Source organism: Bombyx mandarina, chromosome 19, assembly GCF_030267445.1.
Source record: "Bombyx mandarina strain Sakado chromosome 19, ASM3026744v2".
NCBI lineage: Eukaryota > Metazoa > Arthropoda > Insecta > Lepidoptera > Bombycidae > Bombyx > Bombyx mandarina.
Window position 1 is genome coordinate 9,725,214 of NC_143225.1, and position 14,634 is coordinate 9,739,847.

The 14,634-nt window shown below is 36.4% G+C and overlaps 2 protein-coding genes across 2 annotated transcripts in view; one reads left to right on the forward strand and one right to left on the reverse strand.

Annotated features, from left to right (window-relative positions):
* Positions 1-9,700, forward strand: part of LOC114253512 (adenylate cyclase type 10) — a 48,212-nt gene extending 38,512 nt beyond the window's left edge. Inside the window, exons 31-36 of the mRNA XM_089735371.1 lie at positions 811-1,010; positions 2,382-2,547; positions 3,419-3,566; positions 4,340-4,446; positions 5,129-5,267; positions 9,531-9,700. Coding sequence (XP_089591497.1) covers positions 811-1,010; positions 2,382-2,547; positions 3,419-3,566; positions 4,340-4,446; positions 5,129-5,267; positions 9,531-9,680 — 910 coding nt within the window. The 3' untranslated portion in view covers positions 9,681-9,700. The remainder of the gene's footprint in view (positions 1-810; positions 1,011-2,381; positions 2,548-3,418; positions 3,567-4,339; positions 4,447-5,128; positions 5,268-9,530) is intronic.
* Positions 9,701-10,850: 1,150 nt separating this feature from the next.
* Positions 10,851-12,456, reverse strand: LOC114247745 (neuralized-like protein 2). The gene is made up of 2 exons (XM_028180811.2): positions 11,550-12,456; positions 10,851-11,414 (listed from the first exon to the last, which is right to left on the reverse strand). The coding sequence occupies exons 1-2, from the start codon at positions 12,241-12,243 to the stop codon at positions 11,305-11,307; spliced, it is 804 nt and encodes a 267-aa protein (XP_028036612.1). The 5' UTR covers positions 12,244-12,456; the 3' UTR covers positions 10,851-11,304.
* Between the last annotated feature and the right edge of the window lie 2,178 nt (positions 12,457-14,634).

The window sequence follows — 14,634 nt, forward strand, 5'->3', positions numbered from 1 at the left end:
CTGACAAAAGTGATACGACAAAGGAAAGAGTTACTTGAGATAGTCGCCCTAAGGTCTAAATTCTGCTCCGTGAAGAGCTACGAGCATCCGACGTGCTATACCTCTGGCATTGCTGATGTCCATGAGCGACAGTGACTACTTACCATCAGGCGGTCCATATGTTCGTCTGCTTACAACGGCAATAAAAAGGCTTACCACAACACTGCTGAGACTAAATTAACCACCCCTATTGTGCCTCTTTCGGATTTAATCATTGTATATTTTGCATTTCAACAAATAAGTACCTACATGTAGTGAATGCAGAAATAATGATAATGAGATTTTCCGTATGTTACCATTTATACTTTAGCGATTTTTTTTCGGACTGGAATTATCAGAAATAACTTTTTGATTAATATTTGTGACGCAATAGCAGTCGCATATTATTTCAATATAACTGGTGCAGATTTACCTACACGAACAGCCCGGTGTTGAATCCAAACGTTTTTATTTTATTGCTTTTATGGGTGGACGAGCTCACAGCCCACCTGGTGTTAAGTGGTTACTGGAGCCCATAGAGATCTACAACGTAAATGTGCCACCCACCTTGAGATATAAGTTCTCAGGTCTCAGTATAGTTACAACGGCTGCAGTTCTCAGGTCTCAGTATAGTTACAACGGCTGCCCCAACCTTCGAACCGAAACGCATTACTGCTTCACGGCGGAAATAGGCGGGGTGGTGGTACCTACCCGTGCAGACTCCCAAGACGTCCTACCACCAGTGAATGAATGAACTCCTTCCCTCAAATGTCTCTAAATTATTTATTTTAGTGTGGAGTATGGAAAAAAAATGGAGGGACTTGAGTTGGGACTCTCAGTGATACCGATGCTATCGGATTTAACGGATCTGAACACACGACAAATGCTTTTGCTCTGGTTATTGAAGCTGCTGTTGGCCGACTTGCGTATTAACGAAATGGTCAACATTATAAGAGAATTTTTCTACATGACCGATCACTATGATTTGAGTTGTAAGCTCTTAATGCTCTAAACTACATATCTATATCTATACTTATAATATTATAAAGCTGAAGAGTTTGTTTGTTTGAACGCGCTAATCTCAGAAACTACTGGTCTGATTTTAAAAATTATTTCAGTGTTAGATAGCCCATTTATTGGGGAAGGCTATATATAGGATATATAACATCACGGTAAGACAAATACAAGTGGAGGACCAATAAAGAATGTTTCAAAATAAGGGTTTAAATAGCTCCTTAACATTCTACAATTCAAAAATATTTTCACTTTCTACGTAAATGAAGTGGGGAGTAAAAATTAGCGTTATGCCAAAGTAACTATTCCACGCGGACGGAGTCGCGGGCAAAAGCTAGTATTAAAATAATCACAAGAGCGACCTTTTTGTAGTAGTAACCGTAGTACTTAATCTTCATCTTAACCATCTCCATCAATCCTATTTATTTATCATTCATTCCTGGCTTGTAATAATTGCTTCACTTTACTGGTGGTAAGACCTCTTGTGAATCCGCACGGGTGGGTACCACCACCCCGCCCATTTCTGCCGTGAAGCAGTAATGTGTTTCGGTATGAAGGGTGGGGCAGCCGTTGTAACTATACTGAGACCTTAGAACTTATATCTCAAGGTGGGTGGCGCATTTACGTTGTAGATGTCTACGGGCTCCAGTAACCACTTAACACCAGGTGGGTTGTGAGCTCGTCCACCCATCTAAGCAATAAATAAAAAAAACGTTCACCGGGATATTTGGGCGAGCCCGTGCACAGCCGGGAGGGGTGGAATTTGCTAACATTTGCTAGCTTGTGTGCATTGAGTAAATATACTCGTACCTATTCTGCGGTGGGTGAACCCTTCAAACCAGAATGTAGTTTGTTTCGTAACAACTAATCAATTACACGTGAATCTGTTGAAAATTCTGAAATTATGAAATTACAATTGCTGTTTCAAAGGGGAATTCAACGCGAATCTCTTCCCGCATTAGACGTTGGAATCATACACCCTCGATCACCTTCTTTGACTCATCAATCCCCTGGGCCAAAAAGGTTATCTGGGAGTAATCCTAGATGCACCTATAACATGAGTTCTGAATCTCAGTTTTATAGTACAACGTCCCCACCATTCAAACATATTGACTTCACGGTAAATAAGCAAGGTGGTACCACCTATCTGTGCGGGCAAGAGGCCCTCTCAGCAGTATTTTTGGTTGCCATATTTTATTGATTAGAGATGCTACTGACATAACCTTACCTACTCATGGGAAAAACGCGCGTGGCTTTAAGACCTTCATATATGGAAGCCAGTTTAGTTACAATCAGGTTATTTTCTAACAAAAACCATAGAAAACAATTAATATTATACATATTTTCAGCTGAAACCTGGTATTATTTTTATACCATAGTGATACTGCTAGATACGGGCTATTGCGTGGAATCTTATGGATCCTGTGAGAAATTCTATATAACGAAAGGTGACGCTATATTGAGGTCGAAAACTCCAGAAGCGGCTTGGAATTTCTTTGTTGCGATGTGGCTAATGTAAGATATTTTAATGGAACGCTTATCTCTTTAATGTCGAACAACGCACGGCTTGCCGAACGGTATTGAAGCATAAAATTGTTAAAAATAATCCGTTAAATATGATAAGTAGTACCTACTTGTCGTTTTACACAAGAAGTCGCGCGTATTTGAGAATAACCTCCTGAGGCGGCTTAGTAAAGGCTGAAAAGTTGTCATAAACTAAGGTTCGTTTTTGAGCCGAAACGTAGGTAATGTGTCATTATTACTTTGGAAACGACTACAAGACAGTTAATACGAAATCGTAATTGAAGTCGTCGTGGCCTAACGGATAAGAACGGATAACGTCCGGTGCATTTGTGTTGAGCGATGCACCGGTGTTCGAATCTCAGGCGGGTACCATTTTTTCTAATGAAATACGTACTCAACCAAAGTTCACGATTGATTTCTACGGTGAAGGAATAACATCGTGTAATAAAAATGAAACCCGCAAAATTATAATTTGCGTAATTACTGGTGGTAGGACCTCTTGTGAGTCCGCGCGGGTGGGTACCACCACCTTGCCTATTTCTGCCGTGAAGCAGTAATGCGTTTCGGTTTGAAGGGTGGGGCAGCCGTTGTAACTATACTTGAGACCTTAGAACTTATATCTCAAGGTAGGTGGCGCATTTACGTTGTGGACGTCTATGGGCTCCAGTAACCACTTAACACCAGGTGGGCTGTGAGCTCGTCCACCCATCTAAGCAATAAGTTATGTCCGCCACCCAATAAGTTATCAAATATTTTGAAAATTTGTAATACTTTTGTTATTCGATTATTGCATTCCGCAACTAATGGTGGCCACCTTAATAAGCATTTCCTTTGTGTATGCAACATTTATCATTTTCAATAGAACAGTCAGAATAGGCTCATGGGAACAATCAATTATATGGGAAGAAAAAATACGAAAAATATTATCGATGAAATATAAAGAGCACGAGTTCAATATAATGATGCTAATTCGATTGGTCGAAGGACTGCTGATCACTTTAGTAAAGGAGGTAAGTATTTGGATGATTACTTTAAAGTTGTATGTGAATCAGTCGGATGTAAGTACAGTGTTTCATTTATTTATTGCGTACCCATTTAGTGTAATAAGCTCACGGCTCACCCGGTGTTCAGAGATTACCGGAGCCCATAGTTATGTATACTACCAACAACATGAATATGACACCATGAATGCTCTATGTCAGCGCCCCTAATGGCAAACGTAAGGGCGCTGTTCCAACTCCATACAATTTTGAGTTAACTTTTACGCTATCGAGAAGTTAAAAAAATCGCACTAAGCACACTGTCACTCAATTATATCGTAATTACGTAAATTATAATTTTTGCGTGTTTTAGTTTTTTACACGATTTTATTTCTTCATCGTGGAAGACATTCATGAGTAGGTATGAGATAAATATGCATTTTATATTTAAAAAAAATTTAACTGCCTGAAAGTACTAATTTGAATTTTGTAGATACATAGCTATAAATAATCAAAGATGTATCTAAAATGTATATTTACCACATTGGTCAGGCTTAGCTCTGCCCCTGGAACTTCTGACATCCATGAGTGACGGTAACAACTCACCATCAGATGGGTCGTATAGATCTACCGACAAGGGCAACAAAAAAAATCTCTATAATTACCTAAGCCAGTCCAATATTTCATTATAATTTGTACATTAAATAATTAACAACTGCCTCATACACCTTTAAACTGCCTTTCTGCAACAATTTTTTTTTTTAAATCATTTTCTTCCTTTTCGATACTGGTTTTTTTTACAGACGGACCAGAGAAACCTTAATAAAATTTTGTTGCTAAAAAAATCGATAAAATCAATGTTTAGAGACATGAACAAGGCATGTTGCCGAGCTCCTATGTACCGGCCGAGGTTAAAACTCTTACAAATAATTTTGTCAGTCTTGTTTTGTTAAAATGCGTTTTATTTAGTTTTTGCTAAGTCATACTTTCCAATTAGCAGGCAATTTATACCAAACTGCTAGTACCGATAACATTTGAAATATCGCAGGAATCTGTAATAGCTTGGTAATCACTACTTTAGTAGACTTAGTTTACCAAATTATTATTTTTCCCTTTTTCCTGAGGAGATATTGTTACTTATTATTCCTTACACTTTTGATTATGTAGAAAATCTGATGACCCGTTATGATCTGATCGTAGTTTGAAAATGTATAATATACATATTATTATTATTACAAAATGGAAAATGCGTAACTATCCCATAGTATATACTAAATTAGCCGACACGGAGACCACACACCCGAAAACGTATTGTGGGAAGGCTAGGCGGCCTTGACTTGCGAAGGGTGGCCGGCAAGAAATTGACGAGGAAAACCGAAGATCAGACTTTGTGGTATAAATTGGGAGAGATCTATATTCAGCAGTGGACGACTACGGGCTGGTGGTGATAATGTAAATAGGCGATGACAGCTTCCAACAAAGATTGATTAAGTAAAAATTTATTCTATTATAAATAATTAATTTATATATTATGGCTTAAGAGAAAAACCTAGATGAGCAAACTTTTTAAATCTAGTAAACATTTTCATCAGGTATTACCTTTTATATGCATACTTTTTGTATATAAAAAAAAGAAAATTACAAGCATTTAATCTCTTGAAAAGAGCACACGAAAGTGCTAAACAGTGCAAACATATTTCATTACTCATTTGGATCGAACACACTCGAAATGTAAGTACGTAGTAAGTAAAAGTATAATTTAAACGGTACTTTTATGGTTTAATCTCCTAGTTTCATTTTATTATTTTTGACGTTTAAAATTCGAGAAACGCTTCGCCTCGCCTTCGTTACATACACTGAAGTAGGAAACCTATGGAAATGAAACGTCAACAAAAAATTCGTGCCACTGTGACGTCATCTGGCCACAAAACATGGCGGTTTTAGTGCTGCCCAGAAGATTTTATTGTTAGTAGGTTTTATCGATAAACGTTCTTGGCTCATTTTATTTTAAATATTGTTGAGTGTGAATGTATTTGTAGAATTTATACTTTAATATGAAGTAAGTATATTGTTATGTGCAAAGATGATGTGATTTAGATATTATGTGAAATCTAAGACGAGTTCGTGCTTCAAATTTGCCAAGTAAACGATATGACCATTTTTTTAATTTGCTACACTGATTTTATAAAGTTGTCGTTTGCCGCAAAACATAAAGATATGGCGTAGTACAGTGCCATCTGCCCATTTCTAGCATGCTGAATGTTATCGTATTTTGAGTACGTGTTTTTCTTAGACTATTACAATCTATTTTAATTGTTTTGCTGACTCCGTAACACACTACCGCAGCGCACCTCAAGGAAAGTGCGCCGCACCATTTGAATCACTTTCACTTGAGAGTGATTCAAATTTTAAACTTATCAAGGGACCGCCTGATTAAAAAAACATCTACAGAACATTTATTCGTTAATAAAATTACAAACGTCATTCCTTGTGACTTCCTCTCTAAAATCACTTAATTATTAAATATTTAACGAGTTCACAATAGTGTTTTACTCACTGCGGAATAAAACTATTTTTTTTTTTTTTTTTTCAGTGATAAAACGAAAACAAAGAACAGTAAGAAGCGAACATAAGATTAACATAATGATTTATCATTTAAGAAATCGTTAACTGTATAATAGCATCTTAAAGTTAATAATTTTTTCAAATTCTTTTTAAACAAAAATAATTTGTCTTTTTTCATAGCATCAGGTAGCTTATTATATATTTTCGGTGCCATACACAGTATACTTTTTTGCATAAGAGTTGTCTTAGCACAGTGCAAACACAATTTATTTTGGTCGCGCCGGTTACGTTGCGAAACTTCACCTGTGGTTTTAAACAATTTACAGTTATTTTTTACAAACAAAATAATTTCAAAAATATAGAGACACGGAAGTGTTAGTATATTGTGTTTAATAAAGTACTCTTTACAACTGTCTATACTTTGTAATTTGAACATAGATCTAATACAGCGTTTTTGACCCTTAAACGCGATATCAACGTCCGTAGAGTTTCCCCAAAATATAACACCATAGCGTAAAATGGGTTCTACTAATCCGTAATAAGCGGTTATAACACCATCCAGATCCAGTGTTGGTGATATTTTATAAAGAGCGTAAGCTGCACTGCCCAATTTTTTACTTAGCTCAGCTATATGCTATTTTATTTTATTTAAATAGTTCCGAAGAGATTTTGTCAGTAGCCTTTTTCCCGAAATATCTAAACAGAATGTCTAAATATGTTTTGATGACATATTTTAAAGAGGTATTTATGATTAGTGTCATAATGAATAGATTCCGACCGAAAAATGGTGTCCGATATTTCGGTTTTTTTTTTTTTTTCCTACCTAAGCTGAGAGCCTTGAGAGGCTATTTCAGCGTAACCCTAACGTTTGTAGGTGAGCTCACGGGGCTCAAACCTGATGAGATTCGGATTCAAATATATTATTAAGTGTATAATCAATGTTTCGGATGAGGGCTCCATAATGAATTTAAATATATATAGATAATAGTTTTGGGGCATCGACCTTCTTGAGATCCTATAAAATATGTTTTAATTATTATTTTTGTATGTTTTAAGCATGATAAAATTAGAAATTTTATATAAGCAATCATATTAAATCGATATCAAAGTCAATAAATCTATCTATCTCTTAGGTTTATGGCGTTTCCTTTTAGATTTCGCCAATGTCAAGTGTAAAGTCAATAAATAATGTACAACCCAAAACAGACGGCCGAACTGACGTGACAATGACATTTGGCGCGCTAAACATGGCGGATTTTCGGCCTCATTAGACGGAGACGGAGACATTTACGTATATTCATGTTTCATTTTATGTACGCACTGAAATACTGTTATATTGTTTTCCTACGAGTTAAAGTGCTGAGTAAGAACGAGATAGATATATGTTTATGTGTGTGCCTTCAAAATGGGTGCTATTTATATAAGCAATTGTACGTATAGAACAATATGTCGTGTCCCTACTATATAGGTCTATGGTTACATACCGCCATAGATTATACACTTATATTTGAGACATACCGCGACCGAGTTTTGTCACTGGCGAGTTTGGACGTAAATTGTTGATTTATAGGTTGAACTTCTACATCCCCTCTCGCTGCACCCAACGCGTGAGAGAAAATCCTACAATTCGGTAGGTATATTACTGTGGCGGTAGCCATCATACAACGCCAGATATTTGACTGATGCCTGAATCTCGCTTACGACATTTTCAAGATAAGCTTGCATATATAGAAGTTCCGAACTCAACCGAACCAAAGCATTTTCGAGTACCGTCGAATATTCTAGATGATCTAGCGCAGGGCTATACTCAGCGCAGGGCCGCACTTGGGCTCGCCACAGCACTCCCCTCCGAGATCTCGCTACAGCGATCGAAGTTCTGATCTATCTAGGCCTGGTCCGGGAATCGCACTCGTCTTCCACTTTCCTCTTCTCGCACTCTGGTGCAGGCAACAAAGAGGGTGCTGGGAATGGAGTAGGAGGTGTAGCTGGAAAATTTGTAGCTTCTTTTTTGAATTTTTTTTATTTATTGCTTAGATGGGTGGACGAGCTCACAGCCCACCTGGTGTTAAGTGGTTACTGAAGTCCATAGACATCTACAACGCAAATGCGCCACCCACCTTGAGATATAAGTTCTAAGGTCTCAGTATAGTTACAACGGCTGCCCCGCCCTTCAAACCGAAACGCATTACTGCTTCACCGCAAAAACAGGTAGGATGGTGGTACCTACCCGCGCGGACTCACAAGAGGTCCTACCACCAGTAATTACGCAAATTATAATTTTGCGGGTTTGATTTTTATTACACGATGTTATTCCTTCACCGTGAAAGTCAATCGTGAACATTTGTTGAGTACGTATTTCATTAGAAAAATTTATACCCGCCTGAGATTCGAACACCGGTGCATCGCTCAACACGAATGCATCGGACGTCTTATCCTTTAGGCCACGACGACTTCCAACTTCTTGAGTTATAAAAGGTGGTTTCACACGATCTATTGAAACGTTGACCTTTCTACCCTGGAGTGCAACCTTGAAAAATGTTTTCTGGTGTTTTAATATTTTGTGTGTGCCAGAATATACCGCCACAATACCTATAGAAAAAAAAGCCGTCAGCGCTAAATTATTTTCGTACGCTCTACCGCAATATCATATTTAAGATTAAATTGCATTGATGTACGAATTTGTTTCTGTGAGTCTCATTTCTACGTTTAATTAAAAAGTTGATTATTAGTTCATTTCACAAAAAACATACTACGGGTTTTCATTAGCATAGTCTCTCGCAACAGTTATCTCATGAAATGTTAATAACCATAGGTATGTAGGACATTACATTTCGGATTCATGGTTAAGTTGATAATTCGCACAATAACCCAGGAATAATGTGACCTCATTATTCAATTGTTTCGCTTTAGATTAGCCAATCAGCCACCTCTCACACATAAAACTAAAATTTAGGTTATTACCTACTTTAACTTGGTCATTTTAACTTCATTTAATAAATATCACATTTAGCACAATTTCCTTCAGTAAAATGTTACATTTTTTTTTTCATATCTGATTCAAACAAATAACTACCTACATAAAATATAATTGTTTTGGTTGACTCGTAGCAGACTGAATCAAATAACTGTTACCGTTGCAAAACAATAACAAATGTAATATCCCTTTTATTGACTAGCAATACCTACTTTATTTGATATATTATTATAACAAATGTGTTTATCACAAGGTGAAGTTAGTGTCCGTATAAAACATCGTAATTAATGCTCGAAGATATTAAGACGGTCCGTAAGATAAATATGTTTATTACTTTATAAATAAACTGTTTTATTTTTGAGTTCGACATGACTTTCAAGTGTCTCTCAATATCCCAAGTGCCTCCTGGCGTGGTATTTGGACCGCTTTGTAATTGAATTATTTTTAAATTTCAGCATTGGAGGGGTACTTTGACACAAGCATGTGTGGATCATTGGATTTATCATCTTGAACCAGACAATTTGTTGGATTATACCGATTTTGATCCTGAAAAAATTGATATAGTGCCTTTCACATTACCGTTACCTAATGATATTGAAAAATAAAAAATAAATTTTAAATATCTTTTGGTTTTTTTCTTCTTCCTGCCTAAGCTGAGATCCTTGAGAGGCTATAATATATCAGCTTAACCTTAACTAGTAGGTGAGCTCACGGGGCTCAAACCTGACGACGTTGCTAACACGAGCCCTAGCAAGAGCCGTGCTTCGCAGAATCTACCACACCGGATCGGAAACGCGACCCACTGAGAAGATCCGGCGAGAAACTCAGTGGGCTGTCTGAGGGTTAATTTACTCGTCGAGCCCTTCGTCGCAAGCGACGGGTTCGACGAGAACGGTGACCGGTGCTTGAGGTACCTAAAAGCACCGTTAGTGGATCGGGAGGATCCGAAAAGACGTGTTTGGGGCGACGTTAACTGCTTTCCATTCTGTTCGCAGGATCGAGAATGTATGGTTTTCTATTTAGAGGTAAGACTTTAAAAAATAAAATGTGTATAGTGTTACTGCACTTGAGTACTTCAGTTATATTGCTCGGAAATAACATAATGCTTAGAGACTATTCGTGACAGGGAAGGTCGAGGGAAGAGACCTCGCGGGTGCAGCCCGACAAGTCGGTTCGATTAAATGCGCACCACACTAGAAACCCCATTCCACGAAGCCCTTAACGCGGGGCCAATGATCGGATACGCGAGAAAAACAGCAAAAAATAAAACTAAACATGATGGACATGACCCTCAGCAGTGAGGAAACGACGCAAGGAGGACAGAGTTATTGTATTTACTTTCTTGAAAACTATTAACTATTCAGATAATTATTTATGTACCTTTACAGCTCTTGTACCTATAATACAAAAAAGAGAATCAAATAACATCAAATATCCTAGCTATAATATAAGCTAGTGTATGAGGCATTTACTTTTAATGTTATGCACATACAACCTTGCATAAGTTGAAAAATGTAATTGTTATAATATTTAATTAATAAATAATTATATTTCATTAATTTAATAAATATTTATTATGATATTTGAATCAATAAATATTTATTTCTAGGACAGCAACCAGGGATATATTTGTATGGCAAACCACAGGCTATCTTCTCTAAGAAAATAAAATGTGATTATAATATGCTCAGATCTAGAATAACTAATTATCAAACTTAATTTAATTAAAAGCATAAATAAATACACTTTGAAATGACGAAATAGGAAAAAATATATATACTGACATCTTTTTATTTACATGTTTCAGTGAAGGTTTACAAATAAACTTTACATATATTATATTGGTTCGAGCGTTCATTTCTTAGTTCAGGCTTTTCATCACTAAAACAATCTTAAAGCAGGGTTTTTAAAGGTTAAACCATCGATAAGTAGAACAAAAGTAATATTCTTTGCATTTTTTTGTCTTTAATAAACATAAAACTCATTCTTTTGTAAGCATTCTTCTGCTTATTTATAGAATATTTTGAACTTATTTCCACATTAAAAAACCCTGGTAAGACCTTCCGCAACTAATCTTCTGCTAACACAATAAGAAACTTCAATTTGTAACAGAATTATCATCTGTATGCAAATTGTGCCACCTGTAGTGGTGCTTCAGACAATTGCTCACATTGCAGTTTTGCCATATGCCATTATTGTCATGCAGTATGTTTATAACTGCAGTAAGTATTATGATAACAAAAAGTCTTTTAGGCTTTTAGGTAAGGGTAAAGATTTCACTGAACCATTTTTCACATTCTGCAGTATTGCATCCCTGCAAATAATCTGAAGAGATTTCACTGAAAAGAAAAATATACAAACTCATATTAACATAATAGTTTGAATTAAATTCATTTCTTTCAAAATACGTGTTGACTAAATTTACTCATCAAGTTATCAAGTTTATTAACATCTGAGAAACATGTACAACTCACCTCCATAAAGTTGTACAATCTTCACTTGTTTTGTTGTACCATAGACATCAACAACTGCATGTAAAAGACCTCTTGTGTAGGGTATGGATTTAGTACAAGGGCCTTGATCTTCACCATTAATTATAAAGTGCATTTCAGCTAAGTCTTGGTCATTTTTATTAAGTTTAGGACAAGGAACAAACATTACTCCAATACGGCTGCCAGCGTCCATAGGTAAAATACCTTGGGGTGTTCCATTCTGTGAGACAGTCTGTGGCTTTAAAATCATCTTAGATATGTAACCACGTGGCGTTTTTACTACATGACCATCGCCTAGGACCGAAACCCGCGGCTCGTTTTCCCATCGCCCTGGAGATACTTGATTAACAAGTTCGACAAGTACATTGTTTTGTGATTTCGAAATCGGGAATATCCATGACATACCATTGTTAGCGAGATCTGGTAGCGCATACTGAGGCAATCCTTTGTCACCCAGAGCCGCTGCTTGCGGCTCAAGAAGTGTTAACCCGAGCCGCATATGACCACTCCATCCTCTTTCGGTTTTTTCAATTTCTACTAGAAATATTTCACCGGGTAGAAGGGGTTTTTCACTAAAAGTCAAGCCGTGTGCAAAACTAGCTTTTCTGTAGGCAACTGTATTTTCTTCGAACAATATAATATTCGAGCCATGATAATGATGGAATCTCGATAGCATATTTATAAACACATCTGATTCGACTTTAGTAAAATAATTTAATTGACTATGAACTATTGTTTATATCTAAATAACGACACAATTACACACATCGTAGTAATATTTCTGTAAGAATTTAAAATTCTGTTTTGTTAAAATATTTTTTTGTCTACTACCTACTTCAGTGTCCTAATTTGCTTAAACTTTAAAGTTGACATATAAAAATTAGCTGTCACACTGACAGTTGAAGCTGTGTCACAAAAAGGTGTCACAGGCACCTTGTTGCTGTTTTTTTTTTCAGTTTATGGCAATCGAGTTCTTGGGTTGCTATTAGTGCCAGAGTTGAATTTAAATATGTACATGTAATTCAAATAAATCAATAGGTTTGAAAGATTTGAAGTAAGAAAAAAGAAGGAACGAGCTTCTCTCAAATAATAATTAAAGAACCTTCATTCCTGCTTTATAGCTCTACGAATGGGTTTGACTAGTGGGATTTCAACCGAGGGATTCCAACATGAGGATATAATTAATTAAACAACGAAAATTGCTAAAACTACTGAGCATATAGCCACGGGGTCACGGCGCTGCCTCAGCCACATGGAACAGTGTTCGAACTTGTGCTATGCCGCACATTGTCACAGTCGCATCATCATTGTGACTGCTAACTCCATTATCGGTTCCCTCCGTGCAACGCGGCACAGGTACCGGCTCAAACACCCATGGCTGGTAAGCCCCTGCGTCAGTCCGAAGGTGACACAACCACGTTCGCGGTTCACCCAGTCTGCAAAGAACAGTCCGTCCGATTTTCATCTTTTGAACTATAGGGCGAGTGAATATGAAATCTATTTATTAAACAAAAAATGTGTGTGTGTATGTATTTTCACTTAAAGTTATCTTATGTATTTAGCTTTCTGAGTTGTTTATGACTTTTGTGTTTTAATTTCAAAATGCATTTTGTTTGAGGGCCAAGCTGCGGGCGCAGTTAGTTAATTGTATGATTATCATTTTACAAATGGCACAACAACAATGATTTCGTACTACTTGACCTTGAAATTATGTTCAATTGGATGAAATTCGATGAAAACGATGAGAATGGAATGAGATTATATGAGATGAAGTTAGTAGGCTCGATAGACTGTAATGTCGATTTCAAACGCTGTAAGCCATTCAAGTCAATTAAACCTAGTTTGCCAATTACAGAGCATACTGCGACTCAGTGGCGCACAATGCCAAATTATGCTGAAGGGAACGTGAATTATTTTTCAAAGGCATCAGCAGAGTGCGCTAAGCTCAGTGTTGAAAATAATGTGGTAAACAATAATAATTGGTTGCGGTTATTTTAAGTAATTTGGATTTTAATTATTTCATTAAAAAATTTTTACGTCTTGAGTATTCTTTTAAGTGTGTTCTAAGAAAATTATATATGCGAAGCGTTGCTGTAGTTGGAACATTCACCGTTGAGCATTATGCCGTATGCGCTCTAGTGCTGGAATTGGAAAACTATCAAGATACCTACTACGACATTAAGTCAAAGACATTTGACATTTTCCAACACAGCATTAAAGGGGATTGCCCACTCTCCATAGTGTGCTAGGCCCAAGATGGACATCAAATATTACTATAAAAATGTACTGATTCAAATTCTTAAATGTATTGGATATCTAAAAAATATATTGAAATTGACGCCACTATTATAAAAAATATAATAAAAAAAAAGTGTGTGTGTCCGCTCCGACGCACGACTGGAGTTTACTGGATATAAAAAATTAAACGAAACAATACGAGAAATAGTTCTATATTACGACAACACGATACACTACAGATTATTAACAAATTAACGAGACACAAAACAAACGACTAACAAATATATGAAAATACAATAATGAGAGAAACGCGCGATCAGTACGAGGCTTTGTGGCGGACTGCCGGCGCATGTACTAGCATGTCACACGAAATGCGCATAACGCATTTCGTGTGACATGCTAGTACGATTTTGGTCCCCATAATTTTCATACCCCGGGCCTATATATGTAAATCGATTCTAAAGGAGTAAACTCCAATAAAAACTCGTTTTGAGGTTAATTTTCTATATAAATAAGTGTGGGATTGTGAGATACTTCAAGAACTTTTCTTTTCTTAATGTTTAAGATGTTCCTAATGTATTTTTATCCAATAGGGTATAAAAACACACTTAATTCTTTAAATATCTATATTTTCTTCATCTTCATACACAATTAGTATCATCTAAAAATAGCAAAGCAGAGCATATACACGGTTTTAAATCTCGGTCAGGGTAAAACCACAATTCACACAATGTTTTTAGTCGTAGTATGAAACGTTATTGATAAAAGTAAAATAAATCGAAGAAAAATCAAAACACATCCATTTTGTACGCAAGCACAACACCACAAG

Excerpts from the sequence above, each read along its gene's own strand:
- LOC114247745 (XM_028180811.2), bottom strand. The coding sequence starts at position 12,243 with ATGCTATCGAGATTCCATCATTATCATGGCTCGAATATTATATTGTTC. Across the intron at positions 11,415-11,549 it reads GATTGTACAACTTTATGGAG|TGAAATCTCTTCAGATTATT; the intron begins GTGAGTTGTACA and ends TTTTCTTTTCAG.